General features: G+C 42.0%; 2 protein-coding genes across 2 annotated transcripts in view; both read right to left on the bottom strand.

Moving 5' to 3' along the window:
• Positions 1 to 7,391: 7,391 nt before the first annotated feature.
• mrpl3 (mitochondrial ribosomal protein L3) lies at positions 7,392 to 16,211 on the bottom strand. The gene is made up of 10 exons (XM_086194117.1): positions 15,977 to 16,211; positions 14,433 to 14,614; positions 14,250 to 14,341; positions 12,485 to 12,583; positions 10,247 to 10,346; positions 10,050 to 10,110; positions 9,732 to 9,840; positions 9,502 to 9,579; positions 9,259 to 9,336; positions 7,392 to 7,712 (listed from the first exon to the last, which is right to left on the bottom strand). Exons 1-10 carry the CDS (start codon positions 16,054 to 16,056, stop codon positions 7,563 to 7,565), a joined length of 1,029 nt encoding a protein of 342 aa, XP_086050243.1. The 5' UTR covers positions 16,057 to 16,211; the 3' UTR covers positions 7,392 to 7,562.
• A 1,283-nt stretch (positions 16,212 to 17,494) lies between these two features.
• Positions 17,495 to 20,738, bottom strand: part of cpne4b (copine IVb) — a 28,191-nt gene continuing 24,947 nt past the window's right edge. Inside the window, exon 16 of the mRNA XM_086192590.1 lies at positions 17,495 to 18,338. Coding sequence (XP_086048716.1) covers positions 18,207 to 18,338 — 132 coding nt within the window. The 3' untranslated portion in view covers positions 17,495 to 18,206. The remainder of the gene's footprint in view (positions 18,339 to 20,738) is intronic.

Here is a 20,738-nt window from a genome sequence, read left to right as displayed (position 1 = left end):
TGGGTCAGTTTACATAATAAATTGGTACATGAGAGCAGGTTGCGTTGATAGAAAGTGTCTGTATCAGACACTCAACGCCTCTCAAGAGCTCAACTGTCCTGTCCTACTTGCAAGGTGCTCAACGCGTCCTCCGCTTGTCCTCCGCTTGTCCTCCGCTTGTCCTCCGCTTGTCCTCCGCTTGTCCTCCGCTGTCAGTATTGCTAGAGGGTTGGGGTTTTTTTTAGCATTTGAAGCTCACATATCAGGGGTCCTGATCAAGTTTCATACAGCAGTCCGTATAACAACACAACAGGATCTGATGTTTCCCAATTTAAAACTCATAAAGGACTTGAATGTCACAGAGGATATTTCATTTCATGGACGCTGAGGCTCGGTGGGCGATATCAGCGCTTCTCTGTTCGCTCCAATAACGTGGATGCAGTGAACGTCCTGAAATTTGCTTAAGAATGAGCTCATAAGCCTGCATGTCGTATTTCTATAGAAAATGCAGGTAATTACATGCATGAGACACTTTACAGAAAAGTTTTTGTTATAGCAAGATAAGATTAGAGAGAGCAAGAGAGAGAGAGAAATAAAAGATATTGATTTTTGCAGCGTACAGACAGAGGACACTGTCTTCCTGCTGCCCCTTGATGGATTATTGCCTGATCTGAGATAATCTGTTCTTAGAGTTCTATGGAAGCCAATTTCTGCCGGTTAAGGAGAAGAGTAATGAAACTTAGGTATGATGGTAACATACTCTGATGTTAAGTCACACAATCTCGAGATAAAAAGTCAAAATAATCAATTAAAAATCAATACGAGAAAAAAAATTGTGGATAAAAAGGTTATGAGATCAGATTGTGAGATGGGAAAAAAAAACCACATTTTGAGATAATAAAACAAAATTATGAGCCACAATGTTATAATTATGAGACAAAAAATCAAAATGTGAACTATAATAGAAGCATTTTATGATCAAGGGTACATTTTTATCTTCTTTTTTTTTGGACAGGCAGAGGTTGGCTTCCAGAGAGTCCCGCTGTCACGAGTAATCCTGAGACTTTCAGGAGAAATATTGAAAACGTGAGTGAGATCATCCATGCTAACCCACGAGGTGACTCATGAAACACACGTGGAAACACTGATAACCTCAAACGCTGGGTGGGAAAAACAAAACAGCGCGGGGGCAGCACAGAGCTTCACTAACGCTCAGTTCTTTTGGGAGGTTTGTCATTTTCTGTTCAAGCACACATTGTTTCTCCAAACAAAATCAGCATTCCGCTTGCAGAAATGTACCTTATCTTCAGAACCATATTACTTTTTCTACACTTTACTCCTTTGAGATGTTACCTCGCACAACCTCCCCTCCAGGCTGGCCCAGTTCTCTGCCAGCCTCTGCAGCTTCGGCGTGAACCACTGAGCGGCAGCGTTGCTCCACCGTCCAGCAGCAGCACTGCTGCTGTAGACAAACTCAGATAAGAGCCTCTGGCACTTTGAAACCACTGATCTGCATCTTCATTAGCATTCACTGTGTGTGCACCGAGGGAGTGTGTGCTGATTCAACATGATGCTGTGATAATTGATACTGTTATCATGTTGAAATCTGGAGGATCTCTGATGATCTCCACTTAAAGATTTGAAGGAGAGATGAGAGGAGCGATAACGCACAGCTGTGTGTGTGTGTGTGTGTGTGTGTGTGTGTGTGTGTGTGTGTGTGTGTGTGTGTGTGGTTACCTTTAAGTTTTAAATCATATCAGTGAGGGCATTTTGAAAAGGTATCTTGTTGGACAACTTGGTTTATAGTTTAGGTGAAAATTAGGCTTAAGTAAGGTGAAGCAAGGGGAGAAAAAGATAGATACATGTTCATGTGTGCGTGTGTGTGTGTGTGTGTGAGAGAGAGAGAGAGAGCCTGCGTGCGTGCATCCATGCGTGTGTGTATGCATGTGTGCTTGTGACTTTTGGCAGCTTCCTTACTGTCTCTTTAAGTAAAGCAGTTTGCATATTTCTGCTGACCCAAGACAGATGTAATTTTGCTTGTGAACACACACATGCATGCATGCAGATGCACACACACACACACACACACACACACACACACACACACACACACACACACACTCATTAATCCCTCTCCTAACCTAAACTCTAGAATGTCTTCGTGTTTGTGTTTCAAGATCTCAGAATCTTTTAAGATTCTCCACAATGCTCTGAGACCCCCTGCTCGATGTCCTTCCCCTCTCCCTCTTTGTGCTGTCGTTTTTGTGCGCTTTTCTGAGTCAGACTTTCTATTGAGGAGTGAAAAATATCACCACTTTGTGAGCGCCTCTGTATGCAGTGTTTTTGTTTTTCTTTGAGAATCCCCAGTTTAACGAATCACTTCACCGAAATTACTTTTACATTTAATCACTGAGTGGTTTAAACCCTTCAGAATGTTGTTGTTTTGGTTGTTTTTTTTTCCAGAATATGACAAAGAGAAGAAGCCGGCGCTGATGCTTATCTGGTGGTGAACTCCGGCTGAACTCAAGGTGCCGTAGATGCTGAATTAGTGGGAAAAGGAAAACACTCAAGAAAGACGAGGCCTTTATCAAAGCATAATAAAGCTGAAAAAAGCACCAAAAAAAGGAGGACATCCAATAGTTTAGTCCTTTTTTTGTCACCTCGCCGGGTGGCACTATCCAGAAGATATATTACACCGACAAATCGAAGGCTATGTGGACCGAATCCGGCAAATGGTCACTGTAAAAATTACAATATTCAAAAAAATACAAACAACAAAAACATTGAACAAACTTTTGGTTTCATTCATCTCGACTTGTTCAAATGGTGTTTTTTATTCCTCTGAACAACAAAGACCCTTGAAGAGAGGAGAAATCAGTCAAAACAACTCCCTATGCCTTCATATGTTGTACATTTTTGTATTAAACAGGTAAAATATGTATATATATTTATATCATATATCGCATAGCTGTACCATCAGTGAATCCCACAAAAAAAAAGGTCTGAACCATGAATAAATGAATCTCCCAAAGTAATGGGGGTCTCCTGGGCGCGGTCTGCTCAGCCATGAAAAATACATACATTGAAATACTCCAATGTGAGAGTGGACTTGTTGAAATTTTGAGGTTTTAACATGCTCCATCTAAATATGCGCACACATACTAAAAATAATTTTAGGTTCTTGCCCCCCCCCCCCCCACACACACACACACACACACAGCCAGATTGTGATGTCACAGCTTATCCTTGAGAGTCAAAGGTCACCCAGGAAGTGATTTCTTCCTTTTGTCTCCTCTTCCCTTTGTCGCCCTCTCTTCTCCTTCAGCTTCTCTTGCTGTCATTTTAGTTTTTCAGCTGCGGTATCATCCCACACACACACACACACACACACACACACACACACACACACACCTCCTCCCTCAGTTTCCATATTGATTTACTCGATATCCCGCGGTCACATTCTTGTGGTGAAGGTTTCCGGCTGAAAACCGCTGACATTTAGCTCGCAGTCACAACACAGCTCATTTATCCCCCCCCCCCCCCACACACACACACACACAAACACACACTTATGCACATAAAGTACTGCTCCAATTTATAGCGCACACTGACACTGGGGTAATGAACCACTTTACTCGATGTATGAACAGCTAAACACAACTAGTGTCCTCTTTACACTCACACAAGCCTCCACACAGTGGCAGACCTTGAACAGAGCACTGAGAACTCCAATGACACAACTTATTCTTCAATAAGACCAGGTGAGGAGGTGCACAGTAACTAAGTGCTACTAACTGTGTTACCATGGCGATATCTCATACAGTACATCCTTGGTGGGTGGAAAAAAGACCGCGACGGTGTGTGTGTGTGTGTGTGTGTGTGTGTGTGTGTGTGTGTGTGTGTGTGTGTGTGTGTGTGTGAGGGAGACAGAAGGACACAATTAAAGATGACAAAAAAGGGATGATTTTTTTTTAAGGTCACACACACGCACACGCACGTGCATGTGCAAATATCTGAGGGCAGCATCGAAGCACCTGTGGAGAGGAAGGTGGGAACCCAAAGACTACACCCTGCTTTCCCCCAGTGGTGCTGGAAGGAAGGAACCCAAATTTATCAGCGTGGGCAGGAGGCATCACACACACACACACACACACACACACACTCATGAGACGCAGGTGTGTACAATTGGGAGCGGCTCTGCACAGCAGGACCACCGGTAGAGAGGCTTAAAGGGATACTAGGTGACAGTTGAACCTGAAATCACCAGAGGGCATCTTTTTCTCTTTTAGCTCTGTAAATGTTGGCTTTAATGACTATAAACAGTATGATATTTATAGTCAGGAAAATTCTTCAAGAAAAAAAGGATTTTAGTCGCTGATGCAGTTTTTTTGTCATAAAAGGAACAGAAAGAAAATATTATGTAATGTATGATGCGGCGCGAGAGCTTGAGTCAGAGGAATAATTCACTAGTGACTGTGTTAAAAACTTCAAATGCCATCCAGACTGTGATTATATTCAGAAATAAAAATCATGTTCTCTTTCTGCTGGAATGATTAATTCATTTAACTCCTCATGTCAATAGTCTGGAGAGCTTATATAAACATGTTATATCACTGCCGACTGGTACGAGTGCCTGTGAAATTACATTAACAGGCTCTTCCCTGTTCAGCCCCTCGCTCTTGTCGCAGCCGACCTGCGACTGGCTGACTGACTGACTGAGGGAGTTAATGTGCTCAAGAGCCAGCTGTCCCTCAAATAACACACTCAATAATTCATATCGCAAGGCACACACAGAGAGATACACACACAAAGATGTGTTTGTGTGTGTTTGTTGAATCAGTGCAATACTTTTATGTAAACTCTGCAAGGAAGTAGCAGCGTAAGTGCTGACCAGTCTTTGAAGGATCTTTGCTTGCTAAGGAGACATTAAAATAATGTGTGTGTGTGTGTGTGTGTGTGTGTGTGTGTGTGTGTGTGTGTGTGTGATTGTTTGTGTAGGTTCTCTTTACTAATGGAAATCAGATCGCTTGTGTGTCGAGCCAGCAAAAGCAGGGCAGTAGATCCATCATGTCACACCAGGGTCAGAATCGCAGGCTGACCTTCAGTCCACACTCCAAGTAATTTCCCCTCAAACATTTAGATTCGGTCCAAATGTAGCCAGCTGTTCAATTAACAAATGCAAATGTATTTAGGGATCCGGCAGCTCCAGAGAGGGAAACGAGAGTGAACTTCTGCAACAAAGGCTCGCATGACAAGTTATCAGCTGTCACGAAGTCTGCTGGGGTCACGTCAGGAATCCTTGAGAACTCCAAGTGTGTATTCGTAAGAGAGAGCCTTTGGCAGATATTGAATGCAATATTTTAACCACCTAAATTTAAGAGTTGTTATCATTAGCACACCAGCCGGTCGTCATGGTGCCAGCAGTGGCAGACACCGCCACAGAATTCATGAGGACACGCAGTGAGGATTCACCCGTGAGGAACGAGAGCTGGGTCATGGCGGAGGAGATAAACTGGACCCATCTGCCAGACTTCATTCAGAAAACCTGCATTTTAAAGGTTTTTATGTGGTAGTAAATCGTGTCACAGTTTATCTATTTTGGCATCATTTCAATCTGTTCATTGTAATGAAATCAAAGCAAAATCTCAGTTCACAGCAGCGAGATGCAGCTCTTGCAGATGGTTGTGAAAGTCAGGACTGTGAGCACCCAGTTCCAGTCAGAGTAAGAAATTCTCACTCGAACGACATGCTAACAGGGCACCAGAGGACTCTTTAAACTGAAAATAAGACTTTTGCCCAAAATAAACTCTGTGGTAAACAAACGTCTTAGACTTACACCTTTTGTTAAGCATGTTAACCGCTAGCTTCAAGTTAAATATACACGGCTGACACTTTCTGCATTCCAGAGACACAAACAGGAGATGCAACTGTGAAAAACAACTATTCCTAAGCATATGAAAGTCAAAATAGACGTTCTCTTTGGTGAAGTCTTGCTTTCGCCACAGACTTTCTTTCTGTCATTTTTTTTTCTCCAAAAACTCATTCCAAAAAAGCAGTGACTGTGAGATGAAACAAGACGTTCAACGATGTTAATGAATTTTTTTAGGCTTTCAGGACTCATTCCTGCACCACTCCATTGGTGCACATCTTAACGTTATCAACAGAAAGAGGTTTTCTGGGTCCTTTACATTCAGGTCAGCATCATGCTGGTAAATCTGAGAGGCACAACTTGATATTGGTGTGAAACCAGTGACTCCATCCTAACAGCTGTTAGCAAAGTACATTTGTTTATCCATTTTCGCTCATGATTACGTTGCAGTAAACGGTCGTGTCAACCCTGCTACTAAATTACTGTGTGTGTGCATTAGAAGTCCAACTAGGCTGGGGTTCATCACCTCCTCTTTCTGCTCTGCTGCTTTTACAGACAGCTACCACCCCTCCGCTCACACACACACACACCCGAGTCCACCCCCACAAGTCTGGTGATGTGCAGGCTCCACAGACCAGGACTTTCAAACGATATCATTACCATTTCAAAGAGGCTGCTGCTGCCTTATGGACCTACAAGCTGTGGCATGTTGTGTGAAGAGGGACATTATTTGCCACCAAGTGCATCATCACTTTGCATGGATTTTTTTTTTTTTTAATGTTAGTGACTGTCGACTACTGTTTGCTACACATTTCTCTCAGTGTGTCGGTTCACAGGAGGAGAAAGACTGTTTTGGGTGTCATCCTGTGAGGAGTCACTGCCTCCCGTCACACTAAAGCACTGCTGTCAATTACAAAACAGGTGTTGAGAAGCAGGCCTCACTCTGAACGCAGTCGTAACACTTCGGAGGTCGCCATTTGAGGGGGGGGGGGGGTCGGCCCAGCCAGGAGGGGATATGTCAGACCCCCAACCTTGATCTTATTTCATTTTAACACTGTTGAACCAAAACACACACACACACAGACGTAAGTGCCCAGCAGTTCCTGCTGCAACATTAATGTCCTCATTTATCCTCTTATGCACAAATGTCAACCTTTTGTCAGCTGCCATCACCTCTTCTCCCTCTTATTAACCCCCCCACACACACACACACACCTTCTCCAGCTCATCTTTCTCCCCTTTATTCCTCTTAATACTTTATTTGCTCCTGTGGTGTACACCTAATTCATTTCCACCTTGTTATTCCAATCACTTTCATTCTCCGAGAGCGCAACCCCCCCCCCCCCCCCCCCCGTGCTGCATCCTGCATAGATATTGCACATTTTTCCACCATATCTGCCTCTTGTTTTGTTTCATTCTTTTTTTTCTCCCCCACTCCCTCTCTCAGCTTGGGGATCCTATAGTGACATCATCACTCCTACAGTTACCATGGTTTCAGGGGAAGAGACTAATAACTGTTTGGATCAAACAGACAAGCTTGGTGCTGCTGTTATCACACATACGCGCACGCACACACACACACCATTACAATAGAAGTATGGCTCAAATCTTTTGAAAGGATAACTCTTTATTACAGGATCAAGCTCAAGCTTGCAGGTTTAATTCTGTGCAGGTGTGTGTGTGTGTGTGTGTGTGTGTGTGTGTGTGTGTATGGTCAGGTGAAAGTTAATGAATCGTCAGTGGGAGCGAACATGTTGTCATCGTAGAGGTCCTCATCAAGGTCGCCCTCCTCCTCTGTGAAGTATGTGGGGAAAGGAGGGTTGAGGACAGTGGAGCGCCTCGTCGGTAGCTTGGTATCTATCACCTGGAACGAACACACACACGCATGTGAATATATTGATATTTTAAAATGATAAAGTATGTGCTCCTGAGAGAGAAAGGGAGGGGGGGGGGACTTGTTCTTGGTTACATAAAAAAATGCAGGGATAAAAGTTGTGTGTGAGGGTAAGAATGTGTGTTAATGTAACATAAACAGACACACAAACATCACTCAGCACACTCCACATCCAGAGCAATGCCCGGCCTCTATAAATATTGCTCTGATTAGCAGTGGTTTCTGTTGTGTTGCTTTGTTTGCATATTTGGGTTGTTTCACGGGGATCAGATGAGGGAGTCGTCTTTGTTTTATCTTTGTGAAACTGCATTGAACTGAACAGATTTGTGAGGGAAACACACTTCCCATAGTGGATTAAACTCTAAGACTTTTGATGAGTTACAAACACCCGCACCCACAGAAAAACCTGAGCTGTTCTCCACGGTGCTCTTACCCAGCCAGGATAAACTCTACGGAACAATTTCTCTTCCATGGAGTGTTTATCTGTCGTTCGTCCAGTACATTATTACCTGGGCATCAGCTGGCATGCTGACACAGTGCTACGAGCTTAAAAATGCATGTGATGTTTGAACTTAGCAAAGTAGTTTCACCTTCATTCGTGTTTGTGTGTGTTTTTCCAGTTTCTGGATCGCAAAGATCTCTAGAAAACATCAGCTCATGTTAGCAGTGGACCAGAAGACGGCGTTGCTGCTGAGTAGTAAATGAGGGTTCCTCACGGGTTTGCTTTCCAGTTATTAGTCCAACACGTATTTCTTGACACCACCAATTGCTTATTTATGTTGAGAATATATCACCACGAATCAGGAATATTCTGTTTCTTAAAGGTCGAACAGAATACAGCTACTGCAACAGAACGTGCTACTTCCTCCTCTGATATGTGATCAATAGGCTGCAGCTAAATATTGGTTTTCTTTCGACAGCTGCCATTATAAACGGGTTCCCTAGCCAACATTTTGACAAGTTGTGCATGTGTTTAAGAAATCAACACATTAATCAATCATGTAAATGAGCAGTCTGACATGCAATACAGCTTTGAGACATTAGAGCCCTTCAGAATCATTAAAACAAAACTCTAGGATACAAACATTACTACCCAGCATGCAAATGGGTGTGAATCCAGGTGTGTGTGTGTGTGTGTGTATCAAAGAACTGAGCTCAGTGAAATGCACCACACATTTGTATTCATTATTGCTTGTCTGCAAAACAAATAATAGACTGGAAGCACACACGAGACGAGCACAACACGCTGAGAATAAGGATGGATGCTGTGGATATTACTAACAACATTAAAGTACGTGCTCTTGTTCCCTCCCTCGTACACACACATACACACACACACAATGCTGACCCAGCACAGTGTCAACGAAGATAGATCACACTGTCTTGCAGGTGTGACGGCCCTTCACAGGTCCAAGGTCACCCATCGAAACATGCTGGGATTGACCTTCGACATCATTCGCTTGACTGTGTGTGTGTGTGTGTGTGTGTGTGTGTGTGATAGAGAGAATATTTTTACCTTCAGTAGGCAATTCCTGTGGCCGGGGGTGGAGCCATTCACATACAGCACATTATGCTTGGTATTCACCCTCCAAATCTGGACGGAGGGAGGGAGACAGAAAGATAGAAAGAAAGAAAGAGAGAGAGAGAAGGTAGATGAGACAATATTAAACTGAAATTGCAGTCAAGGATACACAAGTTCAAACCCACGCCTGTGAGTGAGTCTTTGAATGTGTGTGTGTGTGTGTGTGTGGGTGTATACCTTAAGTCCATGAACTGTGATGTACTTGTTGCCCATTTGGCCGGGCATCTTCTTGCCTTTCGTCACTCTGGCTGCCTCCTAGACACAGATGATCACAGACACACATGCTCATATTAATGGATTAGAGGGGCCCAACTGTTCACACATGGCATGGATCTGCATTGCACTTAAGTATGTGTGTGTGTGTGTGTGTGTGTGTGTGTGTGTGTGTGTGCACGTGCGCGTCTCACCCCGGCCCCAGAAGCTCCTGGTCTGCGATGTGTTTTGGTTTGTCCATGACTGGCCGGTTGACCACTGAACCCCCATCGTTTCATTACACCTTGAAAACCCTTTCCAATGCTACACACACACACACACACACACACACACACACACACACACAAAAACAGATATTTTGTGCATGCTACTTGATGTCTTGAATATTAACATATATAAAGGGCGTCTTAATGTCAAAAATATCTATCTTGAGAGCGTGACGCTGGAGCTCAGACAGGAACCTATCAAGCGACAGAGGGACAAAGAGGGACCACTGGCAGAGTGGAGCTTACGATACGGCTGTGACGTCCACATATTGGCCTGGACGGAAGTGTGCTGCATACAGAGGAGTGCCTGGCAACAACAACAACAAGATAACATCACAATGCTTAGAGAAGCGCTCTGCTCAGACAAGCACAGTGATACTGCTTCAACTGTATGCTCATGTGCACGCGTGCATGCGTATGCGTGTGTGTGTGTGTTTGTATACCTGGCTTGATGAGCGCATTGTCTGAAACATTAAAGATGCTGAGTTTCTGTTTTGAAGGCACCCCCGCATTCCTGAAGAGCTCCATTTCACTTTCAGACTTCTGGCAATCACAGTGATGGATAGACAGGAAGAGAAAAAAAGATGGATGAGAGGAGAAAAAGAGAAGAAGATGAACCAACAGTGAGCAGCAGTCAGACTTTGGCATTTTAGTACTGACTGAGGGTCTGTGATGATGGTGATGATGGTACAGGAGCCAAACACACACACACACACACACAAACACACAGGCGTACGCATGCACGCTTGGCAGTGCCTCTGACATTTGCTTTTGCTCGGCTTGCTCTCATCACAGCCCCTCCAGTCACTCCAAACTCTCTCTCTCTCTCTCTCTCTCCCCCCTTCTGTTGACTGAAAATCAGCCTGCCAAAGCTTCTCACTCAGCCTCTGGCTGAAGCGTGATGGGGCTGCGTGAGAGGGGATTCAACACTTCACATTCGACAACTCCAACCCATCTATCAAGACCCGATGAAGAAATGGCCCCTTCATCCATTTTCTCCTTTTGTTTCCATTTGAAATTCCATCTCATAAAGACAAGAAGCATCATTCTTACCATAACTGTGTTGTCAAGTCATGAGTCGCCTATAAAAACTACACACCTTTTCCGCTCTAAGCTGTGGGAAGCAACGATGGGACTTCTGAATTTATTACAAGTATGAAAGACATTTTCCAGATGGACAGGGTTTGCCATTGTTGGCAGAACAACGCAGCTGTGAAATATAAAGAGCCCCCATTGTTTAGACAGCTGAGATGAAAAACACCCACTCAAGGTTAGCTGCTGAGTATAATTTCCTGATTATGGACTTCGACGCGAGAGGCCTAATATGAGCTCAGAGCTAAATGGGGAAGACAAAATTCAGTTAGGTTTCCATGAAGCTGTCAAGCTGATTGGATTCCAGCGCGATTATGAGACTAAAATGAGCAAATATGTGTGTCACGTGTGTGTACAATATGGCTGAGCAATGTTTTGATGAGGCTGTTAAATCAAAAGTGTGACACACACTGTCTGATGTGTAACTCACGACACCACGGCTCAGCAGTGTCACGTCTGGAAACGGGCAGGTCAGTGCTTTGATTTCTGGCTCCTTCAGAGACCTTGATGAAGTGCACTTGAGCAAGACGTAGAACTGCTCGTGATGAGCGGGTTGGCCCCCTGCAGATTCACACTCCAACTTTTGGGAAAAATATACCTCTTGTTCATCCTTTCCAGAGTCAGACATCCTTCTCTCGCCTGTGCTGCATTAGGGAGCTGAGACCCTCGGAGACCAGCCAACGGCTAGTTAGCTTAGCACAAGGAATGGTAGTGGGTGGAAGTGTTAGCATACCACAGTCAAAAAATAAAATCATCAAATTGAGAATGTGCAGGGTCTTGGTTCATCCAGATTATCTTCCTCAGCCATGATTAGCAATAGTCACTCTTCTAGTCCTCAACAAATGTTTTGAGGTGTTTCGGCAGAAGCTTTGAGGTGCTGCATCGAATCACTGCGCCCAGTCAGGAAATTAGTTCCAACTTTTTGTCTGTCTAATGTTACATAGTTTGGCAATTTTAAATTGTTATTTAAAATAAATGTTACGTACAACTGTAGTTCCAACAATGTATACCTAGATTGTTTTGGACAAAAGTGTATTTGAGGACTTGAGACAGAGGTATGCTAACCATTCCCAGCCACTACCATTCATTGTGCTACGCTACGTAGCTGATGTCTGTGGGTCTCAGCTCACAGAGGAGGGAGGGGTCATCTTGTCTGACTCTGGGGGACGATGGGAAATAAGAAGATTTCCCAACAAATTGATGTGTTCCATTAAAGGTTATTTATGCTCAACATAAGATATGGATGGAGCCTTCAGTGTGAACTCTATAAAAAGAATTATGACGTTGCCTTGCCTGGTCACAGGGTCAGACAACCACCCACCACTCTATGCTTCTATAGCCTTTTCATCAAAATGTTTGTTGTGGTCAGAAACCTTTGACTCTGAACTGCCCTCTAGTGGGTAAGTTGCACAAAATCTGTACCAAAGTATGAGGGCAGTGATGGTTTCATCATTTGAAACGGACATTAAAAAAAAAAAAAAGGTAAAGTCGGTACAAATGAGATGTGTATGTGTGTGTTTGTGTGTGTGTGTTTGTTAGTGTGAATGGGAAACACACTGAATACGTCAAAGGGAGGGAAAAATACTTACATGGAATGGCGATGCATTTTTCCCTCCTACAAGAAGAGCGTCACTGCGTCCATTATTTTCTTCTTTGGTCAGGTGTTTTATAACATGGCAGTCCTGAACCTGAAATACAGCAACACAAACAATTCTTAATAAGCACAAGCAGCATCCGTCTCCTGAGCTACAACATAAACCAAAACTACGGAAAATCTGTTTACATAATCAGTCCAAATACAATAAGATGAATTGACATTTGCATTCACCCAACTGACAGATGACCAGCTGAGTTTAAAAATGATACTTTTGTAATCACACACTGCTGTCATTGTGGAAAAGGGAAGAATTACTCAGTGTGACAAAAATGAATCATCAGGTGAGGATGTGAATGGCCTTCAAGTTGATGAAAAAGATTCTCAGACTGTTAACAGTGACAACAGTGTCTCTGCCAAGAGAACTTGTTGTCCTTGCCTCTGCAACGCGTCATTACAAATAAGAGTAGTGACCACGCACACATGGTTACTGACAGATTCGTCAATGAGACTGAAAATGTGAACTGAATGAAATGGAGATTATATTTTGTGTTTGCACTTCGTAATGAACATACGTGGCATAAACAATGGAGCGTTTTAAAGATCACCTCATGCATGCAGCTGAATCTGAAAGGTTTTTCACTAACCCTCCAAACACACACACACACACACACACACACACACACAGAATAATCCAGTTTATTTGCCTCAGTCTCTGTCAGTCTCCCACTCCTGGGGGAAATTCCATTCCAGAAAGCGTGGTAGAGCTAGCCTGGCATGAACCCTGAGCTGTGGGGACTCAACAGAATAGCAGTCTAATACTCCTTTTAGTTTAGGAAGGTTCCTAAATGTTGTACTTCTAAATCAAAAAAGAAAATTAATTCATTTAAAAAAAAATGTGTCTTCAAATGAGGGTCAGTGCATAGAAATGACACTACAACAGGAAAACAATTGCCACCCCCCACCCCCATCTCAAAAATACGTTCTTTAAGTTAAAAGTTGAGATGTGTTTTATCTGGAGTTTACTCTGAGCCACCAAGTTTATAATTACAGTTTTTATTTTGTTGCAGAGATGTTACTGCATAGGTGAAAAAACTGACTATTACTGTATTAAAGCAGCCTGTCTAATCTTTATTGTTTGTACATTCAGTGCATCACAATGAACAAACAATTCTGTGATAGTACAAGCATATCAGAGAGGTCGTGCTTTACTGTCTTTCCAACGATACATCTAGGAAAGGGTGCTTGAGTTTTGGATAAACTTCAATGTGTTTTCTTTCAGTTAATGACTTTTGGCCTCGCTAATCATCACAGTTAAACCGATACTACACCCACAAGTATATTTTGTCTTTCAAAAACTCACAAATAGGTGCCCTGAGCTCACAAAGACCTTTTTTTCCCCCCATTCTTGCATCCTTTCTTTCTGACTCTGAAACAGTCAGCTGTGTATATTTAGCATGATGCTAATGGCGCCATCAACTACAAGCTACAGCAAAACTGTCATAAAAAGGTTTAGGAAGTCTCAAGCAAATTACCAGGCATAAACCACATCTTCTATATCCTTCTTTGAATCCAGTGTCGATTTAAGGAAGGACGCATCACATTCCATTGAAAAGCCTTTTGTGAGAAGTTTTGCAGGAGTTTATATTGGGGTAAATTTTGGTTGTTGATCAGTTACACGCATAGAAGTGGACCTGTGGCAGTTGTGATGTTATCCTTAAATATTACACGAAAAGTGTGTGTGTGTGTCTTTGTTTTACCTGCAACATAGTGACTACATGTCTTTCTCCCGACTTTGTCCAGAGAGGGCTCATGCCCAACTTCACAGCTATTAACCCAACTCTTCTGCTACCTAAGAAGAAGACGGGTTAAAAGCCAGTCAGAGCCAACATGAAGAGGACTCTCCAGATATAAACAGCTCTCTCTCTAATCATGACACCCACCCTCTGTCCACTGATGTCGCTGCCAGGGTTCGTCGATGAGTGGGTTGAGCTTTGCAGCCGTCTGCTGTCTGAATTCCTCTGCCATGCTCTCTCGCATGTACTCCTGGTTCTCTTTTGTGAGGTGTTCGTCAAACCATGTTATGGTCTTTACCGTCCGAACACAAAATACTGCCTGCTGGGGGCTGAAAGAGAGAGAACACCTCAAGTTGCAGTTTAATGAGCTCCCAGAGCACGACATGACAATATGGTTTGACTCATCCAGCTAACTCTCATACACACATATCCAATTAACAACCACACGAAAGAGAATCGACAGTAATTTTCAGGAATAATTTATAAATCGTTTTGTTGGTAAAAAGGTATATCACAATTTTCCAGAGACTGATTTGTTCAAATTGCTTCTGTCACATCTTCATTGTTTTCATTAATGACCAAAATATATAAAGAGTCTAGAACCAGCAGGTATTTGACTTTTTTTTTTTGCTAGTTTTCAAAAGAAGTGATGATTTTCTAAATTCTACATTCGATGTTGCGGCTCGATGAAAGACGCAAATCCCAACATGGGAAAATCAGGAATCAGTGAACTGATGACATTTTTATCCTTCTACAAGAAAATTCCTAATCATTCTCGAATTGCTCCCTGGCAAAGTGAAACCACACATGTATTTGTGTGTGAGTGTGTGTGTGTAAAATGATGGAAATGAAAATGGATGGATGGGTGGCCACGAATGAATGTATCATTTCCTTCCAGGATAATCTACATGCACTAAAATAAACTTTGTTGCTTCACATATTTGTGGACTTTGTGGGTTCAAGTTTCTAAACTGACCAGATTCAACATCAGTCTACTTCAGTACAGTGTAGTTGCCCGTGAGTAACAAGCAGGTTCCCACTCAGACAGTTTCAAAAATCTAATGGCTTATGCTTCACAATTTATCTAAGTCCAATTTAGGACAAGACTGAATTAAACCCTAAGGTTCTTCTGTCTTGTTGAAATGTATTGAACCAGAAGCACCAGTGTCAAAAGCAGCCCTCATGTGTAACAGTGAGACCGAATTAGATATAATGCTCTGCAACTGTCACTAATTAACATTAGCTTACTAACATCTAAAATATGAGATTTATGCAATTACATCTAAACTATATATATAGTAAATTTCCCCACCGTGGGACGATTAAAGGTCTATCTTCTCTTATATTTCTCAGTCTCATATTTAAATTGTTCATAAAATAATGTAATGGACCACTCAATATTCTCTGATTTAGATATTATCTGTAACTTTGAAATATCATAAAATATATATCAAAATATATGCTGCTAACCTGTGACGTCAACAGAAACAACTTAACCTTTTTTTTTTTTAGGACAACAGAGACTTAACATTCGGATCCGGTTAAAAATGTGGAGTAAAGCCAACAGGACATTAACTGTATGAAACTGAAATCTTGCATAGCCGCTTTTCTAAAACAAAACCCTGGACGAATCCCACGTTGTCAATTTGAGCTCACTTAACCCGACTAGCCAGGATGTTAGCATTAGCTACCTTTCTGCTGCTGCTCGGAGAGAAAGCACTCGAGCTCCCCGTTGGAGGAGATACCGACAGCTCCACGTCGCCATTATCATGCAGGTTACACTACGTAGATACTTTATGTAGATATACAAAACAAAAACCGCAAGACGGTTGGGAGGACACAGGGTCTAGCTGTATTGCCTCAGTTGTACCTCCCCTTTCGTCCTGTTAATGTCACTCTGAGCACTTCCGGTACGTAGCAAAAATAGGACTGCCGCACAGGAGTCTCTACAAAGGTTCCGTAAAATCAACAGTTGTGAGGACAAAAAAAAAAGAAAAAACTTGGTGAAAAAAATCCCCAACGAAACATCACATGTACATCACTTAATCTTCCTTGATACACAAGACAATAGAACCACGAGTAAATATTGCGGAACTTTTGACACTTGACATGCCCTTCATCAGAAGGTGGAGTTTTCTCAAGGAGATGTACGCACTCCCTTCATTTTGAGAGAGTTCCTGAATGACTTTTATTTATTATTTGATTATTCAAAAAAAATCACTAGATGTGGCACCTTTAATGCTGGAGTTTAAAGTTGTTGTTGTTTTTTAATTGCCTTTCCCCCTATCATCTACACTAAAGTGGACCAAAGTTGAGCTCAGTGGCCAAATTTGGCCTGCCATTTAAAAAAAAAATCAATAAATAAATCCCTGTTGCAGTTTTCTTTCTTTTAAAGGAAAATGCTCTTTAAGTATGTAGGTTCCCTAATAAAGAATTATTTATTAATTTAATCAAGGAGCAGAGGGATACTGTTCAGTATGTCAATTTTGGTGTGAACAGGAATGGACAGAGATGCACAGACAAAAGTTTACTTTTGGCTCACCGGCTCCATTTATTTTGTGTTTTGAAAGGAAACATTTTGGGGAACTCTGATCTCACAATCCCATCAGTAAAAAAATCTTCTGGCCCTCTTAGTCACTGAAATGGAAGAAGATATTAATGCGCGCATCCGAAAATCAGAGGACGCATATACTCTCCACTTACTTTTTAGATCTGTGAAATAATTTATTCCCATGTGGGAGAGAGTGTGAAAGAGATATACTGTGGACGTAAATGTCAGTGGACTCCTGTTATTTGTGTCTTCAAGGTGTGTGTGTGTGTGGTTTTGTGAGAGACAGAAGGCAATGAGATATTACCTCAGTGTCTGCAAACACAAATACACTACATAATCTTTGGTGTTTAGACACGCACGGCTCATAGTGCTCAGACAAATAAATCACACAGGCTGCCACCTGCTCAGTGCTTTTGTCATTTCAAGATTCAAATTCTGTTCACTTCCACAAATTTGTTTTTGTCTCTTATTGAGCTGCATTTCTTGCAGCCTAAGTTGATCACTCTGACTCATAGCAATTCTAATCTTTATCATGTTCAAAAAAAAAAAGTATCCCTCTCATTATTTGGTGCACCAAAATTCGAAATGGCCTAAGGAACAACGGTAAGATACGTTTAATGTGCTGTAAGTAGACAAAGCAGTTCACACCGAATGAGAAAAACAAAGTGTCTTTATTGTAATTAACATGCAGAATACAGGAAAAGACAGTTTTCAGCGCACAGATGAGTGTCTACTTCACACGCTTAGCTATCCTTCCAAATTTCTTTACAATGTAAGAAGGTTATTAAGAAATTATTACAATTATTTAGTTATTTATTTTCCAAAATCTCAAACAACTCCGTAGAAAAGAACTCAAAACACCCAAGACAACCCTGAATGTCACTCAAATGACAGAGATACATTATTTCATAACTAGCAAGCGGCTACAGGAGATTGGATATTTGAATTATGCATGCATTTATGCAGACCACTAACGGGGACGCTAACATTCCCATAAATACAACTTGCAATGCTAATTTTGAGCAGTCGCATACCTGGACTTGCTATTCACACATATTCTGCTCTATGTACTTGCTAGTTATCTAAATAAGGTAGGAGTGTCATTTCTTTGGGCTGGCTATGGTCTGAGTCTGCATGCTGAGTCAGGGGGACCGCTCTTATTTCTAGAAACATCTGTCAGATATACATTAGAGAGTAATAATTTCCCAGTTAATGCCATTGTGGCCAAACATGCAATAGTCATCAATGGGGTAGTTCAGAATCATTTCACCAGGACGCGCTAATTCTCTGAGCTAGTCTACTTCTGTGTATATGCTTGTGTGTGTATATATGATACACATGTATTTGAGTGTGTGTATTATAGTCCATTGTCAGGGGCTGAAGGTTCTTGTGGACTCATAGTCCGACATACACTTGGGTTTGATTCCTTTAGCGTTGTAGTAATCCACCACCTGGTTAGGAACTTCTGCCAAAACACTTTTAGCCAGAGCAGCCGGGGACGCCTGGAGACACAGACAGACAAGAGAGAGAGAGAAAGAGAGGACGTCTCTAAGACATACGCACCACCAACCATGCGTGATTCTAGGACGCTAGACGTCAGTGTTGAGCCTGATACTGTCATAGGTGTGGACCGGTGGGACTGATCCGATCAGACAAGCTTATTTGACAGTAACGCTTCGACCTTTTGTCCTCCAATGCCTCTACACGATCTCAACATAGTGACATTTCCCTCTTTACAAGTAAAAAAGATTTATCATATGATACGAGCGGAAGTTACGCTGATGAGGTTACTTTAGTAAGAGTTAGTTAATGCCTAGTTAGTGTTGAATAAGCATGACTTAAGCATAATTAAACATTTATTTATGTCTTATAAGGCTATTTATTAGGTTTGCCCTTCCATTTTTCCATATCTTTACTGAAGTCTTATGAAATGTTATAAATTAATCCAAACACAGGAGTTCATTTGCTGTATGAATTTCGTCATTATGGAAAATAAATTACTGTAATTTTCGCAGCATGACAAAGGCCTTTAATAACCCCAAGTAATGATTTTTTTTTTTTTTTGCAAATCATCTTGAGAATGATGCCGTTTCCTCACAGGAACCTAATGCAGCAAAAATGAGAGTTCTGGAATCCTCCACTTAATTACAAAAACCTCAGGGATTAACACTTTCTTTGATCGTATTCGGTGTTAGAATTAATTTATGACGGCTGGTAGACGGGGCACGGTGCAAAAATGGAGAAAAGCTGAGATCCTAAACAGTCTAGGTGGGAGCGAGATATTTTTATCTGTCTGAATATATTATACAGGAATAATGAATAAAACAAATATGTCAACGGTAAATTAAGCCTTTTAGAGACTCAGGAAACATATCAAGACTGGCTTGTTATCCATCCTGGCAGATTGAGTTCAACATTTATATTTTATCAAATGACAATTTCGCCAAGATTATTCCCTTAAAGGTGTGAAAGATGGATTTTTCCGATAAATAAATCTGAAGTTATATTGAAAAACTCCTCTGCAGACATGAACACACGCAGTATTCTGCTCACAAACACATACATAAACACAAACACACGCACACTTCCTCAAAGTCAGTCTGTCGTTCTCCTTCTCTGATAATTCCCAGAGACAGTGCACCATCAAAGTGTACCCCCGCCCCCCCACTCCTCTGATTTTCACCCCCTCTCTTGTTCTCCCTCCTCTGCTCCTATCTACCTGTTATCCCCCCCACTCTGCCTGTCGCACAGTTGCTCCGTCCTGCTAATCCCTTCTGAAAAGAAACGACGGAGCAGAAAATCACCTCTCCACCTCTGTCACACACTCCCTCGCTCCCTTTTGTCTGTAGCCCGGGTCTCCTGTTGACCCCTCCCCCTCTCTCTGGCACTAACATCACCCAACTCACTCCACTTTCTCTTTCCTCACTTTTCCTTCCATATTTTGTCCTGGAGCCTCCTTTCTGCACCTCGACGTACTTTTGAGTCCCATGTTCCTTCTCCCTCCTGCTTTTATTGAGCCCCTCACGTTCTGTTTGCTGGGGATGTAATTGGTTGATTTCTCAACCTGTCACAAAGCAAACTCAGCGTAACGGACCCAGCCAAACAGACCCTGTCAAAACCTGGCTACATCAATGCCACCGGACACACAAACAAACACACAAACACACACACACACACACACACTTGACAGAAAGCTGATGTGTTTTGATGAGGACACCAAGCATATTACACCCACATGCTCACGCTCATTACTCCCCAAGTACAGCAATTCTAACCACACACACACACACACACACGCACACACACACACACACACGCACACAGATAGTGGAACTTTTTAAATGCCGTTGGGGGTCGGTGTCCTCTCAAAGATTGAGTCGTGACCTACAGGTGGGATGCTCCAGATTCTATTTGCGTTGCCAAATTAATTTCCAGAGCATTCTCCATCATCTTTTAAGGGTTAAATCTGCAGTAAACCTGTGTTTTCAGTGACACGTGGGTCAAAAAAAGTTGGAATTTCTACAACACTGTCAAAATGGGTGATTAACCTATTCAAATTCGGAGGAAGTGGTGTGGAAATGAAAGCAAAACGAGTCAAAAATGATGATACTTTATGAACAAATTCACTCCAATTTTTTTAAAGATAGCCTAAGGCCTACTGAGAATTAGGTCCAGATGGTTTGCTTTTTTCTTTAAAAAAAAATAGGTCCCAATAAAAAAATGTTGATGATTTAAAGGAGGACTACCGTTTGATTACCATCACATTAAAAGACATTAATTATTACTGAGATTCTAAACCTGACTACTCCTCTGTGGGTTCATAAACTCCTTCATACCTTCAGCTCCAGAAACCGTTCAATTATATGTTCATATCACTAAACGCCTAAATACTGTAAACTCTT

This window comes from Aulostomus chinensis, chromosome 22 (genome assembly GCF_037954235.1).
Source record: "Aulostomus chinensis isolate RoL2024-O1b breed Wild chromosome 22, RoL_Achi_v1.0, whole genome shotgun sequence".
Lineage (NCBI taxonomy): Eukaryota > Metazoa > Chordata > Actinopteri > Syngnathiformes > Aulostomidae > Aulostomus > Aulostomus chinensis.
This window is presented reverse-complemented; position numbering and strand designations above follow the sequence as displayed.

What these genes read in the sequence shown, in the direction of transcription:
- mrpl3 (XM_086194117.1), bottom strand. Translation starts at nt 16,056, where the DNA reads ATGATAATGGCGACGTGGAGCTGTCGGTATCTCCTCCAACGGGGAGCT. An exon ending in GCGACATCAGTGGACAGAGG is followed by an intron (nt 14,342 to 14,432) that starts GTGGGTGTCATG and finishes TCTTCTTCTTAG; the next exon opens with GTAGCAGAAGAGTTGGGTTA. An exon ending in CAGGAGCTTCTGGGGCCGGG is followed by an intron (nt 9,580 to 9,731) that starts GTGAGACGCGCA and finishes ATCTGTGTCTAG; the next exon opens with GAGGCAGCCAGAGTGACGAA.